Raw genomic sequence first — 23,501 nt, 5'->3', positions numbered from 1 at the left:
GAGTAGACCCCCCCCCCGCCATGTGCTTAATGGACCATGCAAAGAAGAGAGGGCCGTTGTCAACTTCAAGATGGCTGCCAAGGCTCCAAAATGGCCACCTCCTCCTGATGCCAGCTCTCCCGCTTTGGCTGCTTCACCCCTGCACTTAAAACTGCTGGCTCCAAACAGGTCCCTATGGCAGTTCAGTCTGCATGGCATGACAGGCTTTGCCAGCTGATTTCTGCATAGCAAATTTCTGTTAAGGGTACAAGGGTGGTTGTTTGTTCCCCATCATCACCCCTGGCTTGTTGGGCACCCTTAACCATGACAGAAATAAGCCTCCGAACAAGCATTTTGTCCCAGCATGGCTGCTGTCACATCAGGCCAACACGGCCACAAAATGGCCACTGCTTGACAGAACTTTCAGCCCCTCCCATCAGGACACCAAGAAAAACCTCTCCAAAAAGACCAACGCAGTGACACATCTTTTTTTCCCAGGGAAGTGAATCATGCCAACATGTCTGCTCAACTTGGCACTGCCACAGACTGTGACAGGGCAGAGGCGGCTGACGCTGGGGCCTGACATTTCTGTACCTGTGCACAAATGAACATGTGAACAACCCACACAATTAAAAAAAAAAAGGAAGAGTCCAGTTTGGACAAACCTCTGATCTAAGTACTTGACAAACTGAGGATGCCTCCTTTCCCATTTGGCTGCCAGCTGTGTATCAGAAACAAAATACCACCCTGGGTCCTCACCCTTAAAACTACAAAAAAGCCGTGTGGGAGTGTGCATCGTGCATTCTTGCACAAGGGCAACAGCAAAATGGCTGCAGTGAAGGCCAGCGTGTTCGTCCACCTCAAGGTTCCCCAGCCACGCTAGGCTATAATGTCCCCACAATAATAGGACTCTCTGATTGCCCATCCAGGGCTGTGCTTCTTGCTCCAAGACAACCCTTGTGCCCTCTGCGGGCCCCAAAAGGCCTCCAGCATGCTTGGTAGTCATTTCCTGACCTAAGAGATTTTTTTTTTTTAATGAATGCCTTGAGGCTTCCAGCACTTACTCTGCCAGCCATTTTGTCCTCGCTCTCTTTCTTTATAAATACATATAATCTTTAAAACAAAAACAAAAACCAGTCATTTTGTAGGCTCTTTTGTGCAAACAGCAGGGTATTAAATACTTAACCCTCCCCCAAAAATCCTCATTCTCATTTTACAGATGGATGGATGGGCCAAGACACAACACACCCCCAAGTCTATGGCTGAGCTGGAATCCCATCTCAGGCTTCACTCAGGTCCACTTTTCACACATTTCTTCACTCTCCCATTGCTGGAAAAGAGTGGTGGGGGGGAGTTGGGGCTTAAGCCAACCTGGAAGGGCAGGGCCAGACTGCAGATATCTGCAACAAGCTGTAGCTATTCAACATCATAATGTATGAATAACATTACTCAGGGAGATGTGAGCAAGGATTAGGCCTGGGTATACAAGTAGTGGGTATCGTTTTAGGTGCGAACAGCCTTGTACCCAGGCCCAGTTATACACACATTCTATCCCAGTTATGTTCCATATTCCCAATGCAGGCACTGTGTATGTAACCAGATTGCTGAGCTGTCAACCACACATTCAAGTACAGCCATTCCCACAGAAATGTGAACCTGGATACAGATGTTCTATACCTGCGGACTGCGCAATGTGTGAACAACCCTACTTGCCCACATAACTGTGTACTGTTACGGGCAGCTGAGGCAGAGAGCACCACCCATCGTGGCCTGGGATTCCCTGTTCAGGTCCTGCCAGGCAGAGGCACTGGGTTCACCGAGCCCTGGCAGGCAGTGAGGTCAGCATGTTTTTTCTGTTCCATATCCTGCAACCCAACTAAGACCATAAAGAGCCTTACGGCCAATGCTGGGGAGGGCAGGAAGCAGGGACTAAGCCCCGTCTCTGGGGACAAATTGCTTACCTCCAGATGATGCCAGATCAGCCTCCAATAGGAGGAGGCTCCTACGCTGCTGGCTTGGAAAAGGAAGCTCTGATGGGTGGGCGCACGGGCTGAGACCTGCCCTTGGACAGACCCCAGCAAGTAATTTCTAAGAGAGGGAGTGCTGAAGCTTGGAATTGCCCTGCTAATGCTTGGATGACCGACAGAGTAAGGAACATGCTCTCTTCACATGCTTGGATGTATCCTCTGATAGCCTCCTCATCAAGGGGCAGATCTTGCAATCTGGAGTTTGGCAGTGGACATCACTGCCCAGAATAACAGCAGTTGCAGTGCACAGAGATCTGCACGGAGAGAAGTCTTTGCCAACAGAAATGTGTACTCTTATCTCTTTCTCACACAGATAAGGGTGCAAATAGAGAGGAGGGGGAGGTCCACCTCCATGGCTCTTAGCCACTACAGTTTGCTCTGTCCACTCTGAATAGCTTTGCGTGCCTCTCCCGGTTACCTGGCAACGGGGTGGGATCAATCTCTTGGCAGAACCGTTCCTTCACCTGTCAGCCTGCATCAACACCTCATCGCTCACCCGGGGCTGCCGGAGATGTGTCCGTAATAGAGATCTATGTGAAGGCCAAGCTGCCAGGGGTCTGCCTTGCAGAGATGGGGAGGGGTGCCTGGAGAAGCAAAGGAGCCTCCCAAGTCCAGGTCAGCTGCAGCAGTGCACACATGCCTGGTCAGGACTCCTGCAAGCAGCTGTTGCCAGGAAGGGGCTGCTACTGTTTCTGCAGAGGAGCAAAGAGCCATTTGGGGAGGTCAGTGGTGAGAATTAGAAGAGGTAATTGCAAAGCTTCAGCTGAGCCGGCTGGGTTGAGCCCCACAACCTGGTTCAAAAGCCGGGAGTTCAGCCCTGCAGTACATCTGGCAATGATCATGACAAGAGTACCTTTGGACAGACCCAGGAGACTGCACAGCATCATGGGGGTGGGAAACAACCATAATGCCAGGGCTCAGTTCTGGAATGTGGGGAAAACAAACAAACATGTACAGGTGCGTTTCAATGGCTCACACCTGCAAGCAAGGACTCCTGTTTCCAGGGACTCAGTGCTAAGCCAAGTTATTTCAAAGGCAGAGGCAGAATTTGCAGGGGCCAAAGCAGCAGACTTGTGCCGAGACATTTCAACTGCACAATCACAAATCTAGGAGCTTGCAAGGACACATCCTCACCACTTGTGAGCACCTCACCACTGTGTGCACAGCTGGATGGGGGGAGGCATGCTGGCAACAGCAAGGCTGTTGGAGAGACCCCCTCCCACCCCATGATAGGTGGGAAAGTAGGGAGGGAAGGGAAAGAACAGTGTTGGGGTGGGAGGGAATAGGAGCAGCAGTGGTGGTAGACCAGCTCCCCCCCAAGAGAAATAAAAGGGAAACGTTAATTAGAAGCTAATGAGTCTAAATCTGCATGTGAGGCAGACAGATTATTAATCGGGCTTTAATTACACTTTTTGCCAGGGAGGAGAGAAAGGAAGGGGTAGAGAGTGCATGGCCCCCCCTTCCCTCTGCATTAGTCCACCAAAGGCTGCTCCTTCTCCCCAAACTGATGTTCAGAGGTGTGTTTATTGGGCTTTGGGGGCAGCTCCGAACTGCTCAGAGCTCCCAAGGGCCCTGCCCGGTCATACCAGACCCACCGCCTTTTGTGGTGTTGTGCAGCTTCTCCCCTTTAGCCGACGCAAGCCTCACCTCAAGGTCCAAGGACAGGCTATAGCTCTGTGGGCCAAGCCCTGCTCTGCATGCAGGGTTCAGACCCTGGCAGCATCCCCAGGCAGCATTAGGGAAGTCCCTGCCTGGTATCCCAGATGCCTGTGGAGAGGCCATGGTTGTTCAGTGACACCCTGGAGAGCCCCCTTCCCCAGTGTTCCAAGAAGCAGCATCTTACTGTTAATGAGAGCAAAGTCATTTCATGTCTTTGTCCAACTTGGGACATTCCGAAGAGGCCTGAATATCTCTTGGCTGCCAACAGACCCACCACAAGCAGGATGAGGGGGCCCCAACTTCACCCATTCCCCTCCTCACCGCCTGCTCCCTCTAAAAACCCAAGCACTCCAACAGCACACAGGGTCGGTGCAGGCGGAAAAACCAATTACGTGCCTTACGCAGCCTTTATCTGCTGTTCGGGCGCCGAGGCCTCTCCAACGCCGTGAGAGCCGCGGGTTCGCTCTCCAAGTGAAACGTAATTACGACTGTCAGTGTCATCTTCGTTACTGCCTGTCCTGGGTAACAATTGAATTACATTTGCCACTTGACTAAGCAAGGCAGTTTGTCTTTTTGTGGTGATGAGTCGTGAAGTGGAAGTGGGGAGGGGCGGCTGCGGGTGTGGGGGGGAAGAGAAAAATAATAATAATAAAACTGGTGCAGACTGATATGGAGACTGGGAGTGGGCTGGAAGAGAAGGCATCTCCGAGTACAGAAATTAAACTTTATATTCTCCTCCTCCCAGCCCCGTCCCTCCCTTCCCCGCCACTCCCCATGTGCAGATGTGAGATATGAGGAGTAAGGCAGAAATGAAGACAGATAGAGAGGGGAGAAAAATGAGTGGATGGATGGAGAAGGAGACAGGCGGGCAGGTTTCGAGGGAGCAGAGAGAGGGGATCGATGCAAAACAGATGGAGGCCAGATAAGCTCTGTGGCACAGAGACAAGAGATTAGATGGATGAAGAGCGATTAGAAAGCTATCGGAAGGGGCGGCAGACAATGAAGACGGCAGGTGGGTGGGAGTGGGCCGTGGGGGGAACTGCTGCAGGCTCAGAACTTGGTGCACACTTCCAATGAAGCCCTGCATAGAGGAAGGGGCTGGGCCCTGCAGACCCCACGGAGAGTCTCCAAGGGACACTCGGACTTAGAGGCCAGGCTCAGGGCAGGCCTCCTCCCCACGCTTGGTCCATGACTGAGGCTCAATTTCTGGTCAGTTCACCCTGATCTGGAGGTGGGTGGCTCCATATCTGGACAGGCCAAGCCCTGAACCCTCGTTGCCAGTGGTGGTGCCAATGCAGCATCAGAGGCAGCCAGGAGGTGCCACGGAGGGCTCCGTACAAGGCTTTCTCGCCCTGCCACAATGGCTGCCACTGCCAAGAAGCCAAGCCTTAGGCTTGGAACCCCTCACCTCCCTTATTGCCTTTGAATCCCTGCTCAAACCCCACCTTTCCCATGAGGCTCAACTCCCTAGACCATTGGTTCTCAACCTTCATTTGGGATGCTACCCCTTAAGGAGGGTAGCAACCTGACCAGGGACCTGTAGTGCTGCTGAATGCGCTCACATGGCAGCGAAACCCAGAAGTGCTGTACTATGGGACCCTGGTTGGGTCACTACCTTTCTGAAGGGGGAAGTGTCCCAAACAAAGGTTGGGAATGCCTGCCCTTCAAAGTTGCAACCCCCAGGTTGGGAAACACTTGTCTAGAGTCTGAAATTAAGCCTAACTAAGTATGTGTGAACTACATTGCTTATTCTTCCCCAGTTTCCCCCGTCTCAATTTCCCTCTGTCCACTCTCTTGTATTGATTGCAAAGGCAGGGACGTGGTGTTCTCATTTTCATAAAGCAATATGTGCAGCAATGGTTATATACTTTGCATAGTATATAGAAGGACGGCGTTCATGCTAGCTTCAGCCCCAGGAGCAGATCTTGAATCTGAGCCTCAGTCAAAGAGCAGATAACTTAATGCCTCCAAAAAGTGGTCAACGTGATGCCTCTGAGAAGACCACAAGCAGGGCAGCAAGCCAGCCAGTCCCTGACACCAGGCATCCATAGGTAGACTACCTCAGAACAGGGAGGCTCCACTTCATCCCACAACTCGCCCGGCAAACAAAAACTCCACTTTAGAGGAGTGAAAAAAGGAAGAGGGGACTGGCACAGAAGAGGATAGGGTGAAGGGATGGAGAGCAGAGAAGAATAGGCTAACCTAGAGCATCTCCTGGACTCCCTGCCTCTTGACTCCTCCACACCTGAATCAGAGGAAGAGCAGTGAAGCATCATCAGCTGGCTGGAGTACACAGAAGCAAGCATGAGAATACTGGGATAGAAATCTGTGATGCAGCCACATTTGGAAAACTGTGTGCAGGAGGCAGTATTTCAGAATGGTTAGAGTGTATGTGTGGTGGTGGTGGGGAAAGCCCTGGGTTCAAATCCTCCACTGAGCCATGATGTTCAGTGGGTGGACCTGGAGCGGATCACCATCTCTTAGGCTCACCGACCTCACAGGGTTGTTGTGAAGATAAAAGTAGGGGGAGGAGCCACATGACCCACCCTGAGCTCCTTGGAGGATGGAGAAGACAGAAATGGGATTAAGGAGATACATTCTGACAGAAGCCATAATAAATCCAGGTAAATCCAGAACTGGGGTATCAATGGGAATTCCCTCCCCACTCCTTATCAGGGGCCTTGTGAGGGAATTCCATCCCTAACTGAGTTCTACACTAACCATGCTAGGGTCTCAGCAGTGGTGTGGGCCACTTCCCAATCCAGCGGATGGGTCAAGATTGACCTCTGGCCTTCTGGTCCAGGAGAATCAGGGTTGGCTTTTTCACACAATCCCCACTGCCAATCAATCACTGTGCCGGCATCAGCTGTCAGTCACCCCAGTTTAGAAAAAATGCAAACCAAAACAGAATTTGTAGAATGCCACCCCCTTCCACAAACCAGCACGCTGAATGAGACCAAGTGCCCTCCTCCCACTACTGGAAGCAATTCCTTAAAAGCAGGTAAGTTGTTGAAGGCATGGTGTAAAGGTAGCCTCTGAGCCTGAGCAGAGTGTTTTGCTTAAAGGTAAGAAAGAACTGCTCCCCCTCTGCTTGGCTACTCTCGTTTTGGAGATTACGCACTGCCAAGGCCCTGGCGGCTTAGCCCACCCCCACAGCAGCGTGGCAAGGCAAACAGAGGCCCTGGTGGTACGGACGGATTAGCAGGTGAGGGACTGCCAGTTGGCTCGTCTCCTCTGGTTGGAAGGAGGCCCCTGACAGGCGGCTTTTCCCCTCCACTTGGCTGTCTGCTGCCTTCCCTCGCTCCAGGGGCCAAGCGAACCAGAGAGACAGAACTAAGCAGCTTAGCAGCCATGCTGTGTGCAAGGATTGGGCCTGGATTGGCTGCCCCCAGCAGGAGGGAAGGAGGGCCAGCTCTGCTCTCCAGAGCCTGCAGGCCAGGGATTGCAGGGAGTCGGGGATCCCTGAACAACCCCATTTTAGCCTCCTTGGACCTCTCCCAGCACCCTTTACTTGCCTTCTTCCTACAATCATGCCTAGGAAAAAAAGGTGCCCACAAGGGGGAGAAAAACAGAGGAATAATTATGCCATCTTCTAAAGGGAGTTACTGGTAGGGGGGAGTCTGTTGCCAGTCCTGCATCCCCTCCTGTGCGTTCAGAAGCAGGGGAAGGAATAGGCATCCTGGCTCCCAGTCTGACCCCCACTGGCGTAAGCAGAAGGTTCCACCTGACTTCAGGGGCACTGAATTCTAATCCTGCCTCTGCTGTAGCTGCTCTCTGCTCAAAGCCTTAGGGCAAGCCATCCCTCTCAGGCTTTGTAAAATGAAGCTCGAGGCAGTGCCTTGAACAGAGAGTCTGGAGAAGGTGGCGGTGATGTGGGCCACCTCCCCTCACTCCCTTTCATGCCCTCCCCAGGTTGAGGTTGGCCTGCACACCACTTCTCTGTGTAATTTTGCACAAGAAATCGCAGGGGTGAGAACATCACAGGGAGGCCAAGAGGCAAAAACTGGTTCTCAGGGATGCCCCCGGCAAGTGCTACAAAGGGAGCTGAGATCCTGTCACAAGCCTGTAGGCAGCAGCTGGAGTGGTGTCATCGGAAGCGCCTGCTGCTTCACTTGCACCCCTAGGTGCCAGCCCTTCTGCAGGTCCCCCACCTGGATGCCTGGTGCAACACCTCAGAGGCGCGAGGCCCTCCGACAGCCAAAGAGATCTGGGTCTGGATGGCTGAAGGAGGAATCATTAAACAGAAGGTTTGCTGATGAGCATTGCTAACTGGTCAGTGGTGGCTCTCTGTCTCCAGTCGGGCATGAGAGTGGGAAAGGCTCTGAAGGAACCTCTCAGGGGGAGAGATGGGCCCTGAGCCTGGAATCCAGGAACACAGAGGATCTGTGAGCATGCACAGAATACATTCACTTCACCAAAACCAGCTCCCAGGTCCCTTTTCAGCTCTGCAAGGGAAGAGAGGGTAAGCCCAGGACTGGGCCTTGCAAACTCAGTGAGCAGAGGAGGAATCGTGGAGGGCAGCAGGACTCTATGCGGGACTGTGAAAAATGGAATGTCACTGGAACTGAACCCTGCTCACCAGCTTTTGCAAGACTTCTAGATGTCTGTGTATGCTCAGAGGTACTCTCTTCCTTATTACATCCACTATACTTTGTGGTCAAACATACATTTTGGGAGCAAGGGTTGGGTGGCCCAGATAAGGTACCGCTAAAACTCCTGGGCCTCATTCTGTGTTGGTGGGGAAGAAGACAGAACCAGTCAAAGCTGGGGGAAGTGTACTGAATTGCACACAGTCACTCCTAGAACAAAAGAGGGAACATATTCAGCGGAAGAGTGAAAGTGTGTGTGTATGTGGGGCCCCCACCCCCATTCTGGCAAAAAAGGGACAATGTCACTGGTTATTAATTCTTAATGCCACAATTACTTCATTACGTGTCAGGCGCAGCAATGAAAAGCTGGAGGTTTTGCAAAGGCAAACAATCATCTGAGTCAAAATTAAATTCACTAAGTGGAGCCATTTTTTTTTCAGTGGAAGCATCAATTTGTTCTTTTCTTCCCCCCCAACCCTCCAGTCATAAAGCTGCACCCAGAATTAGAGGAGTGTTGCACACAGAAACACTTGGACTGCAAAATTTGGAGAGGAGCAGCAAGAGAGACACTTGGCTGAGGACCCACAAAGACCCACCTCACCTGAACTCTGTCCGTACGCAAGTAGTTTATCTTCCCTGTTGAAAGGGCCTCCCAGAGCCTGAAGTGGCAGTCCTATGCTGCCCTCCTTACCCAGCAGAGCTGCTCCAGTCTGCCTCCTCCCACCCTCTGAATTTCCAAAGGAAGAGGAGACTAGAGCAGAAGAGGAAATGTGGAGAGAACACTCTAGTCCACCCTGCTCTTCCCTCTTCCACTCTGCCTTTCAAAAGCCAGGGGGCAGGAGGAGGTGGGTGCCCCCTCAATCCAATGCCTGCGACGACTGCCTCAGGCGGCCATATCCAGGACTAACCTTGCCTAATGGAGTTCAAATTTGTTCATGTTGACTTGGATTGAACGGAGGTCGACTTGGAGGCTTCCTCCCAAGGAAATGCAAGAACAACAACAACTCTCTCCCTTGCACAACAGTTTTAAATGGCTGAGATCCAGGATTCCACTGATTACCTTAACCAGGGTTAAGGTGCAAACCGGGTGCTTCTAAACTCTGTGCCAGAGCAAGCCTAACATTTCACCATGGCTGGCACTAACAGCACAATCCAAGATTAGTGCTAACCACGGTTAAGAGTTATACTTGCACTGGAGTGAAGTCCAAGTCCTGGTGCAAGGTTCCCAGAACAGTTGGCTCTAGGACAACCCCACTTGTGAATTTACTTCACTGAAACTCAGATGGTCCACTGTTCTATGTTAAGCACAGCAATACTCTCCAGCTATGAGGTCCTGGCTGGGCCACATCAGGAAGGCAGGCATGACGGTTGGGACCCTGGTTGCCAGTTCACTCACAGTGGGGCTGCAGCCCTGGTTTTGGGGTTGCATTTGCTCCTCTGAGTGCCACTGGGTGGAGCTCATAGCTCACAGTAGCCTGAAAGAAACAAACACACAAAATAAGTGAGGTGATGGAGGTCTCAGAGGTTGGGACTGACTAGCCCATCACACGCATACAGCACTCATGCTGGCCAAGTGTCTGCTGGCAATGGGTGGCCAAGCCTGTGTTCCGAAGAGAGATTTGTGCCAGCCCCCTCCAAGGAAACCAACCACTTGGAAGCCCTCAATTTGCCATCTCCGATCGATAAGTTAATCACACCGATTAACGGCTGTCTGCTTCAGGTTGACAGCTGCCTGGCCATTTGCTTTCTTGATCGTAAATATTAAGAGTAATAAATAGCGGCAGTAAATAATCATGGCAGGGTGGGGGGGAAGGGAGGGTTAAGGACTACAACACAGGGAGGTACTCAACTCTCTCTCCACCCTGATCCTGAGCTTAGGGATGGAGGTGCTGTTACCGAATGCTGCCCAAATTCTGGCCCTTGGAGAGGGCTGAAGACAACTTGGCCCAATATGCTGGTGTCCAATCCTGGCTGCCACGGGCACTGGAGGTGCCAAGAGGAGCCCGGCAACATCCATGCCTGCCCGTCAGCCAGTGTGATAAACAGCTGGCCTTTGTCCGCAACAAGGGCCCGTGGATGTTGTTGCCCGCTGTGTTACTGCAACGTGCTGTTCTCCTTCCCCTTGGTAACCCCAATCCATCTCCCTGGCACCCAAGGCCAGCCAGAGTCCTCCTGGATATGGCTCTCCTCCCCCCCCCCCCCCCCCCCGTGCAAGGAACCTGAGCAGTGACAGGAGAAGAAGCATCCGGGGAAGAAGGGCAGCCAGGTAGGGAGGAGAGGGAAGGAGCCAGACACAGAGGCTCTTAGGGATGGTGGGTTCAAGGGACACAAAGGGAAAGGGGGGAGCAGACTGGGATGCGGCTGTAGCCGAGTGGCAAAGCCGCCTTTCTGAAGCCCCAGGTTTGAGTCCCGACAGCATTTCCAAGTAAAGATCCCTCGACTGGAACTCTACTGCTGCCAGTCAGTGCCAAGCCAGGCAGTCCTACAGTGGGAAGCGGTTTTCCCGAGTCCTGACTGAGGAGTCAGCACTTCTCTTAGGAATTAAGACTGTTACTCTGACATACAAGCACAATGCATTCTCACACACAAGCACACAAGCACAAAACTGAGAGCAAAATCGACCCTTTTGTGCCTGAGTGCAGCATTGATCTCAGCTGGCCTTCTCACTGAAAGATCATCACTTGCATGGAGGGGCCGTCGATAGAGGTGGGGGAAGGCAGGCTTGTGCTCTGTAGGGTGCCCCCCCCCCGCATTGTGGTCCTGACCTTGGAATCCACCCCCTGTACCTAATCAGGCCTCTCTCCTGCCACCTGCACACTTCTCCTTTGGTTGCTTCTTTGGGGTCCTCTCCCAAGGGCCAGTCCATGGGTGCCAAATGCCACCTCACCCATTGGCTAGCAGCCTGCTCTGCCTCTTCCTACTCAAAAAGGGAGGAATGGAGGAAAAGTGTCATGCTGGAAGGCTGGGAACAGTCTAGCTTGGCACCTTCAACATTTCCTTACCCCATTTTCAAACCCAGGGAGTGGGAGGAGGAGGGACAAAGGGGTCTGTGGAACTCCTTGCCACAGGATGTGGTGCTGGCGTCTAGCCTGGACGCCTTTAAAAGGGGATTGGACAAGTTTCTGGAGGAAAAATCCATTATGGGGTACATGCCATGTTGTGTATGCGCAACCTCCTGATTTTAGAAATGGGTTATGTCAGAATGCCAGATGCAGGGGAGGGCACCAGGATGAGGTCTCTTGTTATCTGGTGTGCTCCCTGGGGCATTTGGTGGGCCGCTGTGAGATACAGGAAGCTGGACTAGATGGGCCTATGGTCTGATCCAGTGGGGCTGTTCTTATGTTCTTAACTACAATTCCCAGGAGGCCTTGCAGGTCTCTTGTTATCTGGTGTGCTCCCTGGGGCATTTGGTGGGCCGCTGTGAGATACAGGAAGCTGGACTAGATGGGCCTATGGCCTGATCCAGTGGGGCTGTTCTTATGTTCTTATGACAGTCATCTCCCCAATCAATCCAACACCACCTCATGATGCAGCCAGCCCTGTCTCCACATACACACCCTGCCCACACCTTCAATTCCACATCCATCCATCCATCCATGTGGAAGGAGTCAAGAGGAGGATGGGAAATCCTAGTGGATGCTTCAGGTCTCAGAAGCATCCCAGCTGCACAAGAATGTGACAGATAGAACCCCCTGTCTGACCCACTCAGATTTCTCCCCAAAATATGCTTCCAGTTGTGGGCATACCATGAAGTCTCTGAATGCATGCCTGGTGGGGGCACCAGGACCCTAAGCAGTCCAAGCCCCGTGGCTCAGGGTCACTAATGCCACTGAAAAACCAAAAACTACCACACCGGCAAACTGAATGAAACTGTAAGTAAGGCTGCTGAACCCACCTAAAGGTGCCTCAGAGGAAAAAGTGGGTCGTACTCCAACTACAGATGGCCACAGCAGTGCTGCCGCTGCCTTTTGAGGCCCAGACCTGCACCACTGGGCAGGAGCCAAGCAAGGGGTTTGAGGTGCGGCAAATCTGACTGGGGACTTTGGTTTTGGGGGGGGGGCCTGCCACGGCTGCCACATCCTTCTCTCGCTTGCTGGGCTCTGAAACATGGGTCCCATGTTGCAGTTCTGGATTTGAGGCAAGGTGAAAAGCACTGGTCCAGAGCAGGGCACATAAAAATCCAGGCAGGATGAACGGTGAAAAAAAAGTTGGCCAGCCTCCAAGGGACAGGGAGCGCCACAAGCACAGCCAGCCAGGGTGCACTGGAGTTCTGGGAAGGAGCAGAGAGATCCAGGCAGCAGCAGACGAGGAAGGCACAGCCCCTGCTTCACACACAGGCAATTCCATGTGGGGACCTGGCAGCATCTCCGGGTAGGGCTGAGAAAGACGCTCCTCCAAAACTCTGAAGAGCTGTTGCCAGTCAGTGTCTCACAATGCTGAGTTACAGACCAAGGCTCACACTGAAGGTCCCTGGCAAAGTGGTAGAGTCCCTGCTTTGCATTCAGAAGGTCCCAGGTACAATCTCTCACAGAGGGCTGGGGAAAAAGCCCTTGTCTGAGACCCTGGAGGGTGGCCACTGCCAGTCAGTGGTTGTCAATACTGCTTCATATGCAACTTCAGAACAACACCAGAAACAGTCCTGGTCTGGGATCCCTGCCCTCCAAGCACCCAAAGACGAACACTGTCTGCTGACACCTGCATGTGGTTGAGAGCCGAACCCGCTCATTGAAAATGTGTCCTGGAGAGTGTTGGGGGGAGAGGTTCAGGCTCTCATTAAGCTCCCTCCCACTCCCCCCCCCAAGAATATCCCATACTGCGATGTTGCTCTGCTTAGAACATTACAATTCTCATTGTCACAACCGAGGAGCCTGTGGCTGGGCTGAAAACCAGGAGCCAAGCTTATGTCTGGCGCCTGCCGTAATGAGACAACAGATATAATAACCATGATCACGGTGACCAAAAGGGTGGCTTTCTACCTGCTACCTGCTGGGCGAGGACACAGTGCAGGTGCATGTGCCTTGGGGAGGGGGCCTTGGGCAAGCTCTGTGCCTAAGCAGGCACAGAGAGCTTCTTCCTCCTTCCCCACTGCCACACACACCCCAAACAGGCAAGCAGGCTGAGACTGCCCTTTCACTTAGTAGTACCAATGACTCCATCGGGGCACAGAACGCTAGATACTGAGCAAAGAGACAATTGAGGTATTGGCAGGAGGGAGACAACTGAGGGAGGGCTGAAGGCAGGGGCAAAAGGAAAGCAGATGCAAAGCTATAGGGACTTAGGCTTAGTGAACTCTAGGGGGCAGGGATGTCTCACACACTCAAAATCATGAGCCCGGAGGAGCAGTGGTTTTAGATGACACCTTAAAAAAAAAAAACTCAAACAAACAAACAAACAAACAAACAAACAAACAAACAAACAAACAAACAAACAAACAAACAAACAAACAAGGCACCTCAAAGGCATTCCCTGAATCACAGTGCAGGATGTCTCAAATGAGGCAACACATCAGTGCTCTACATGTGCCCAGAACACAGAAGGCCCATGAAAAAGACAGAGATAGTGGGTGTGGAATCTAATCACATACACACACACACACACACACAAACTCTGGACCTGGTGCCCCCTGCCAATCAGCTGCGCTCGCTGTCTCCCCTCCCCTAAAGCTGGGCAGAGTGTGCTGGCAGCCGCCATTGTACAAGTGTCATGGCTAACGCGCATCTCCCTGGCTCTGAGGGCTCCAGCAGAGAGGAGCTTTGTCTGTTGTGGCAGCTGTGAGCAGCTCAGAGAGAGGGATGTGGGGGGGGGGGGGAACGGGACATCCTTCCCTCCCAGTCTGCTTTGGAAGACACTAAATATTGCCTTAGCCTGGGAGGTGATCTGGCACCAATGCTTTAGGGGTCCCTCTTGGCACCAACGCTGGGGGTCCCTCTTGCCTTGGAACCCCATTCCCTAGCTCCTGGCTGAGCATGGCTATATGGTGGTCAAGGAGACACACAAAGACACTCATAGCCTTAGTGATCCATGGGTGGAAACTCTGTCCACACATCTCAACCCATCCAGAAGTTCTCTGCCTGCTAACATGTGCTGCTGTTGGCCATCAAAGCCAAACTGAGCCTCTATGTACCAAGGAAGTACACCACAGGATACCAAATGCTAGAAAGCACACAACGTGGGTTGGCCATCCTTGATGGCTTGTTTGTGGGTTTCTAGCTGGCTGTTTTCAGGAGACCTATTTGCATTTTAGATGGCAAACCAGCCACCAGTACAGAAGCAGGATTGGAAGTGTGGTGGAGAGAAGAGGGGTGGACTGGAGCACTGGAGTCTCTCTACCAATCCACACTTCCTCTTGTGTTGTGATTCTGACTCTCTAGCCCAGTGTTTCTCAAATTGTGGGTCGGGACTCACTAGGTGGGTCATGAGCCCATTTCAGGTTGGTCCCCATTCATTTCAATATTTTATTTTTAATATATTAGACTTGATGCTACCATGGGATGTGACTGCATTTGGGGAAATGTCACAGATCTGTACTTTTCACAGGCTACCAAGTATATGCTTTTAACAATTATAGTCAATGCGGCTTACTCCTGGGTAGGATTGCCATATAGGATTGCTAAAAATTTTCCTGCTTGATGACGTCACTTCCAGTCATGACATCACTTCCGGTGGGTCCTGACAGGTTCTCATTCTAAAAAGTGGGTCCTGGTGCTAAATGTGTGTGAACCACTGCCCAGGCCACCACCCTCTTCACCTCCACACTTGTGTTCCATTCCCCTCCCCTTTTCAAAATCCAGGAAGTGGGAGGGGAAAAACAGTGGAGACAGATGGCTGCTGCATGGGCAGAAGAGACCAGGCTCATTTTGGGAAGCAGAATGCTGGATGCAAAATGGCCTTGACTTGGTCTGGTCCAACAGGGCAGTGGCTATACTGAATTTAAGACACCACATTGCATGAATGGGGGGGGGGTACACAGTCTTCTGAACCATCTGAACAGAACCATCTTCACAGCAAAGCCACAGGAGAGAGATTCCTGGAGAATCTTGGGGAGGCTGGAAACCTGAAAAAGTCCATGCTAAACACACACAGGGTGCAATCCTGAGGCGCCCATGGGCCAGCGCAAGTCCCTTGCACCTTGCTGTAAGACACGTTTGTGCCTCCTCGGGAGGAAGCCGGGCCTTAGGAGGATGACACAAGCCTCTGCACCAGCTTCCTCAGCAGGGCTTGCGTCAGCCCAGCTGGGCCGATGCAAGCCTCCAGGGTGGGTGAAGGTGGAGAGGAGGCAGGAGGGAGGTGGGCGGGGGGGGGAAGAGCAGGCAGTGGGCAGCCCTGGGGGCAGCGGGAGGCGGGGCTGGGATCAAGCACTTATGCTGGATCCCAACCCTCATTCCTGGGGAGTTTGGAGCGGCATAAAACTCAGGAGGTGGTGCAAGTCCGAGGAGACCCATAGGGGAAAGGGCACCCTTGCCTCTGAAAAGTTTCCCCTTGCCTCTGGCTGAGCTACCTTGGGCCCCTATCCTGCGCTGGATACAGTGCAAGCCTCTTGGCTTGCCTGTTCCAGTGCAGGGTAGGATTCTGCCCACACTCACACCATCTCCACTATTTCCTGTCCTTCTCTTCCATCTGTCCCCCAATATTCACCTGCATAAAAGGGGAGTGGCTACTGCAGATCAACTGTTCCCTGCCTGGGGCAAGGTATTGGGGGGCTAGAGGGGGGAATGAGTAGGGCAGGAGAAACAGCCCAGGAGGGCACATACAACAGAAGGAGGAATTCATGCCCCACAATGGATTCAAAGGAGAAGCCAATCACTCCCTTCCTCTCTTTCCAAGATCACAGGTGTGTGGCAGAAAAAAGGAAGCTCAACATCCAGTCTTCAAGCAGGTAGAGGAGGCACCTGGAAGGGCAGAGAGGAGCCTGCGCAGGTGTGGCGAGAGGAACAGTTCCTCCCGGCCTGACACAACAGCTCCAGCTCAGACTCTCTCTCTCCATTTGGCTCTCTTTGGACAGACTAAAGATGGACACGCAGTCACAGGCTGGGAACCCTGGGCCAAGGACGCTGCGCCACGCGAAGCACACAGACACTGCCGCGTCTGCACCAATCAGGTGACACTGTCGGCCTGTGTTAGCCTGACAGGGCCATTAGGAAGAGGAGGATGTGAGGCGAAGACGCCGGAGTGGAGCTCAGCTGCCCCAGGGGCCCGCCTGACACGCTGGGCACTCTTGCAGTCGGCCTGCTTGCTCTCCTGCCATGCAGGATTAGTGGCGGCACCTCGCCTGGCACACACCATGGGGCAGGCGGAGAGACGAGGGTGCCCTTGATAGCGTGCCAAAGCACAGCAGCCCAGCTTGGTGCTTCTTGTGTCCCTTCCTTGGCCGGAACACATGATGCCAGGGGGCTGGTGGGCAGGGTCTAGGCATAGTTTTGGGCATCCCTTCCACACACGTCACCATCCCCACCCCATAACTAGAGGGCTGAGGAAGTCCTTGAACCTCTTTCTTTCCCTTTATTTAACTTCCTGCTGTTTCTGTCTACCTGATTTATATTGATAGCCACCAGGCATGGCAATATGATGTGAATGAACTAGACATTCTGCTCCTATATTATTTATTTATTATTTATTCAGGCCTGTAAATCCTCCCAGAACATAAGAACCTAAGAAGAGCCCCAGTGGATCCATCTAGTCCAGCTTCCTGGACTAGACGTCCACAGTTGCCCACCAGGTGCCTTTGGGAGCACACAAGACAAGATAGCTTCATCCTGATGCCCTCCCTTGCACCTGGCATTCAGATATAGCCTACTTCTAAAACCAGGAGGTTGCACATTCCCATCACGGCTTGCAATCTGTGATGGACTTTTCTTCCAGAAGTCTGTCCAAACCCCCTTTAAAGGCATCTAGGCCAGACACCACCAGCACATCGTGTGGCAAGGAGTTCCACAGACTAATCACATGCTATGTAAAGAAACTCTTCCGAAACTCAATTGTGGTGGATGTCCCCTGGTTCTGCAGAACCAGCAGCATTGGCTCCCACTCTTCCTAGGATCAGTGCCCCCAATTTCAATGCTGCTGTGCACAAGGAATTCTGGAACTGGTAGTTCTTAGCAAGAGAGAGCATGTCATGGGGGAAGGACAAGCCTCTCTGTCTCATGATGGACAAGTCCCAGGGCAACTGCTGCAGAAACACTCCAGAGATGTGCCTGGGCCAGCAACTCATCATCCAAAACATGGTCTCTGATTTCACAAGCTCTGGACAGCAGGTACGCAGAGACAGGGAAAAATGCTTCCAGCCATCTAAAATCTCCCCTCAATTTTTTTTCCCCACTTGACAACAGGGTTGCAGCTTGAGAAAGTTTATGCAGCCTTCCATGAGCTCCACAGGAACATGCTTTGGCTCTGGCAGCAGGTAACGGGCTCTGGAGTCCTAGCACCCACCTACCCACCCCTTTCTGTTCCAACTCCTAAGAATTAACTTAGAAAGAGTTAATTCCACATCCTGGATTGTTTTAATTTTTCTTTGCTTATTTATTTTCAGAAAGCAAGCTTACTCCCTCCCCAACCCCCAAGACAGGTATGCAAGCAAGCAGGCAATGGTTTGCAGTATTATCACAATCGACAATGAAACTCAGGGTGGGAACTGTCATTCAGTGGTAGAGTCTCTAATCTGCATACAGAAAACCCCTGACATGACCCTGCCTGCCTGAGAAGGGAGGCAGATGCCAAGAATTGACCCTCCAATGAATCCTACTGAAAAACCCCAGGTTCATCCCCTGACATGATCCCCAGGAAAGGCAAGGAAAGACCCTTGTCTGAAACCCTGCAAAGATGCTACCGGTCCGTGCTCGACAGTGCTGAGATAGAGAGCCTGACTCAGTAGGAAGCAGGTTTAAGAGGAGGGAGCAGAGCTGAGACAGGGAGCGTCTGTGCCTCCCATCCACCCATTACAAGCATCCAGCTGCACCAGCGCATCTAATCTCTGCAGGTTACAGAACAGTCCCTGCTTGCCAAGGTGCAAAACTGCGATTTTAGCCACGCAGATTTTAGCCATGACTGCAGGTGGAAATTCCCTTCCTCTAGAGAAGAGGGCATCGCGGAAGAGAGGCTCGTACCAGGCACTTGCCAACCATAAGGAGACTCTCTCTCCCAAGTGGCCAACAGCCAACTGAAGAGAAAGGTGCACAGAGCAGTGGTCTGAACTGGAGAGCACTGACAGTCAGGGCACCCTGCAGCATCTCTCATGCGCCTCACTGAGCCTGGAGTCTCTGCAGGGCAGGCCCAGGTTTCACCTGGACAGGTTGCCTCCGGTTGATAGAGCACCCAAGCCATCTCAGGCGGGCAAAGCCCAGCCAAAGCCAACCAAGACCCAAAATGGAGCCTCTCTTTGCAGCCATGGCAACCTGAAGAGTGAAGAAGGAAGGACTCTGCAGCCTGGCAGATGGGCTGCCTGACCACAGACGCACATGTCTGCACAAGAGAGAAATTCACCTCCAGAGTCATGTTCCCTCCCCATCCCGGGCAATGAGTATTTCATTTAGCAAGGAGCTTTCTCTTCCTCCCCCCCCCCCATATCTTGCACAGCCATTAATGCATAAATATTAATAGGAACGACACAGAGATGGACTAGGCGCCTGCGGCCTGCGCATGATGCCAGGTTCGTACAAACGAAGAATTAATCAGTTTGTCCCACTTGGAAATGAGGCGGTAGCATGGAAGGGAACTGGGCAGGAGGGGCGTCCCCCAGTGACAGCAGAAAAGAGCACAAAATATCCCCCACCCCAGAAATACACAGAGACCCTCAATCAAAGCGCTACTTCCATCTTCTGTCAATCCCCCCCCCAAGTGAAACAATTTTATTAAAAACTAAATATCAGACATCCTGGGAAATCTCCCTCAAAAGGAGAACCCCAAGTTCCACAGCTGAGCCTTGGCTCTGATGAACAGCTGGGTGTCATAAGGCAGAGAGGGCCTTGCAAACTGGCATGGGAGAACTGTCAAATTTAAATGGCATCTCACTCAAGTGCACACACATGGCTCAGCTCCTTTGGAGGGGGAAAAAATAATGAGTTTGGTTCTGGGGTACACAGGGTGACAAATAAAAGGTAGAACCTCTGAGTGCATGCAGAGTTCCTTTTGGAACCACAGCAAGCAGCTCCACTGCCCAAGATTAGTGCTTGCAGTTATAGAGGGAAGAATTTCAGCTGCGGTTTAATGGCTTAAAATTAGGCAGCTTGGACGCTTAGGACGCAATCCTATCCTGCGCTGGAACAGGCAAGCCAAAAGGCTTGCACTGTATCCAGTGCAGGATAGGGGCCCATGGTGGCTCAGCCAGAGGCGAGGGGAAATGTTTCCCCTTACCTCCAGGCAAGGCACCTTCTCCCCTATGGGTCTCCATGGACTTGCACCACCTCCTGAGGTGAAGTGAAGGGCGCCGGCCCAAGTGAAGGTCAGGATTGTGCCCTTAGGGAGTGACCCCTGACTTGGAACGATCACAGTGTTGTATCTGGATGCATTAAGAGCCAGACACACTAAAATTGGGGAAGCCCAGCAACTTGGCATGTGAATCGCCAAGGCACAAAAGCCTCCCCGCAGACCTGCAATGTAGGGTGCAGTGAGTGTGTTGCTTTCTGCCCCTCCCCCCAAAGAAAAGAAGGAGAAGATGGACCCCAGTTTTCAGAAACCACTTAGGGCATAAGGTAGCAAAAAGGAGAATGTTGGCCAGCTCAGACCCCAAAACCCCAGGCATGGCAACCCTTATCCCTCCCATGTAAGGAGAGCATTTTTGAATAGAACTGGACATGCACCCACCAGTCATAAGGATAGGAATTTTTAGGTAGCCAGCAAAGATCCACAGTGGATTGCACATTTCATTTGCTCCTCTGCCTTGCAACACCTGATCCGCCCCCCCCCCCCGACTAAGCAGAGACCGCCCTTTGTTCCCGCCAATCTCCCCAATCCAATTTAGGGCTGTGCACATCCCCATAATTGTAAAAAATGGGGAAAGGGCAATATTTGGGGCCCAGTTTTGATAGGATCCAGGCCCAAGACTATTTGGGCATGCACCCTGCCTGGGTTTCCCACCTCATCAAGCCATCCTCCCCTCCCCACCGGACCCCACTCCTCCCCTGCTCCTTACTATGTGCAGTTGCAAGTAGTCACCAAGTCCTGAGGCGCTGTCCACCCGCACTAGAATGGCATTCTTCTGATGCGTGCTGAAGCCCACAGCCAACCGGTCAGCCCGCGTGCTGGGGCGGTCATTTGGAGGCCATGTGTACGTGATCAGCGCCCCGCCCTTCCCAAAAATGTACGTTGTGCCAGCTGGAAATAAGAAGAGAAAGGAAAGAGAGAAAGATGGTCAAACACAGAGTTTCCAGGGCAGGATTCGATCCAGGGCAGCATTATCAGTGTAACAGGCAAACCTGGGCAGATTCCATCCGCAAAGAGCTTATAATCAAAGGCCATGCATCCTTTGGGGAAGCCTCACAGTTCAGCAGTTTCCCCCCTTTCTCATAAACACTTGGTGGGTGGGTGAGTTGTTCATGCAGAAAGGAGAAAAAGAAACTTCTTTAAAAACACAGCTCATCATTCACCTGTGGAAATCCCTGCCACAAGACATGGCTAGCTTTAGAGGACTTCCAAAGGGGATTAGACAGACTCATGGAGGGCAAGTATATCACTGGCTCCTAGTAACAGTGGTGATGTAGAACCTCAGGGTCAAGAGCAGGCGCGCCCAGTATCCCAGCTGCAGGGAAGCCATGGTGGGAGGGGGTTCCAGCATTCATCACCTGCTCGTGCCTCCCCACCTGGGCACCTGGTCAGCCACTATCGGAAACAGGATGCCCCCCCAAAAGATTAGCCTTAGGTCTGTTCCAGCTGGGCTCACTGTATATTCATCAGAGGTCAACTACAGTGTGTTTTGTACAACACAATACGCACTGAGAGCCACTCTTGGAAATTTAGATGTGAACTGCAGTTTTGAATTTTCTCATTTTAAGGAAAATTTCCTTTACATCCTCAAAATGACCACTTTGTAGAATCATAAACCTAAATCTTTCTTGGGTTGGGGGAGGGGGTGTGCGTTTAAAACGACAGGGTGCTCAAACAGTATCTTCCAACACAAACCAGAATTAAACACACACAATCTGAGAAAGTTAAACCACGTCCTGCATTGATATCCATGTTTATACAGCATTATGTGTTTTAATCATAAAAAGTCTGAGCATACGCAGTGTTTTTCTATGTTTCCCTCCCCACTGTAAAAATTGCCGACATCTAGAGAACATCTAGAGACATCTTCACATCTGAGCATGAAGGGCAATCCCACACAAAATTTGTCCTTATGTAACAAATGTACCCCATTCAGAATAATTGTTATCAGGTTTGGGCGGGCAGGAAAATCTCATCTCTCTGGCTGAAGGGACGATGCTGGGGCCTGGACTGCCATGCCCCAGAGCCAAACTTGGGAGTCTCCAGTACAACACCTCTGCTACCCCTCTCCCCAGAAGGCAGCTCCATCTGTCTGCCCTCCCCACCTGTGAATGAACCTCCATCCCACAGTGGCTTTTGCTCCCACAACAGGGACTGGGTGGGAAGGGGGCCCACAATGATAGACAGAGGGGAAAAGGAGTTGAGGCAGGCCCATCAGTCTTCTGGCCACTCAGCTCTCCCCCCATTAGCTGCCACCAAGAGGGGCTCCTGCACGGTCATCTCATCTGTCTCCCTGGCCAGCCCTGCAGAGACTGATTCTGCTTTGGCACTCCTCCTGCATCTCAGCAGCTCATAATAAGTGCAGGGGGAGGGAGGCATAAGCCTTTTAAGATGCACCAGGTATGCCACTATCCCTCCAAAACTAAAATTGCCCTGGAATCCTGCCCTGCCTAGAGCTAGTGCTTCCCAGATCTCAAGTTCTCCACAGACTGCTTTCTCTCTCCAGAAGGTTCAAACTGCAATGCTGGGTGGGCGGAGAGATTTGAGAAGCATTTTCAGCTTCAAAAGACCCACCCCCATTTAATTTGGCCCCAATGGCCTCTCAAAAAAAGCTAAGGACAGTCTGAATTTGGAACTCTATTTGCCATTACTTGTCATGGAAGAAAAAAAAACCTGAGCATGAGTCTTGCAGCATCTTAAAGATGAACACTTTAGAGGATTCCAGCCAGCTTCATCTTGGAATGAGGCTGGGGGGAGGTGGCATTAGGGCACGAGACTAGCCCCAGGACTGTTTCAGCCTAACAGGAGCCTCCTGCCTACCAGGAGGATCTCTAGCCAGCAATCCAGTGTAGCCTGAAAGCTGGCACCATTTGCTCTCTCGCATTCTTTCAGTGTCCTTCTCCAGTTTTACCAGCCTCTAAACGAGAAGTTCTGCTCCAAAGCTCTTGCCCAACACTCTCCTCTCCTCCACAGTTCATCTCCAGTCTTCCTGTTCTTAGCTTTCCCTCCATGCATTTCATGCTTTTAAACTCTTATACTGCAATCAGAAACCCCACAATTGCAATAACTTTCCACCTTTGCACAACTCCTATAAGGTTAACCAAATCCATGCTGATGAGGTCACAGAAACCTAGAAACAAAGACAGTCTTCAGTAAGAGAGAATCTGCCAAGAAAACCTGCACTGACAGAAGAGCTGAGTCTTCTGTCATTGCAAGCCCAGATCTTTCCTAGGCAACGATCTTCTTCTGTACCCGTGGCAAAGCAGAGTCTCGCTGCCATCAACATACTGTGAATCGTGCACTAATTTTGATTGTGAACTCAGCGTATGAATCGAGTCTCCAGGGCATCTGGCAAGGAGCACCCCCAACAACAAACACAAACACAAAGTCTCCTTCCATTAGTTGCTCTGTTTTAGGCATTCCCAGCTCACATGTGCAATATGCACCCCTGCAGGACTGCACAGACTCCTACCTAAACTCGTCATCCTTGCAGGCCTCCAAGGAGACAGACACCACCAGGGTATAAGCTTTAGTTCTTTCACATTATTACACATTTGCCTGTACTGAGCAAGGAGTTGGTCTAGATGACCTCTAGGGAACCTTCCAACTCTATGATTGAGTGACAACATCCAACCATGCCACCAAATACAAGACTAAGTTCAGCCTTTTATTCATATTCCTAGTTCCTCTTCCCTCTCATTGTAGACGTGAACCTTTTGAGGTCTTGTTTTCCAAGAGCCTGGGAGGTGAGAGGACATTCAAGTAGGAATGCCCAGAGCATCTGGCTACTCTCCTACAGGCACTTCCTCTCCCACTCACTCCCTAAGTTATC

At 51.8% G+C, this 23,501-nt stretch overlaps 1 protein-coding gene across 1 annotated transcript in view; it reads right to left on the bottom strand.

The window, feature by feature from the left end:
- Positions 1–23,501, bottom strand: part of NRXN2 (neurexin 2) — a 300,535-nt gene that overhangs the window by 60,722 nt on the left and 216,312 nt on the right. Inside the window, exon 17 of the mRNA XM_066610141.1 lies at positions 20,379–20,560. Within this exon, the coding sequence (XP_066466238.1) occupies positions 20,379–20,560 (182 nt within the window). The remainder of the gene's footprint in view (positions 1–20,378; positions 20,561–23,501) is intronic.

This window comes from Tiliqua scincoides, chromosome 15 (assembly GCF_035046505.1).
Source record: "Tiliqua scincoides isolate rTilSci1 chromosome 15, rTilSci1.hap2, whole genome shotgun sequence".
Classification (NCBI taxonomy): Eukaryota; Metazoa; Chordata; class Lepidosauria; order Squamata; family Scincidae; genus Tiliqua; species Tiliqua scincoides.
The sequence above is the reverse complement of the archived record's forward strand: the minus strand, read 5'-3'. Positions and strand labels throughout refer to the sequence as shown.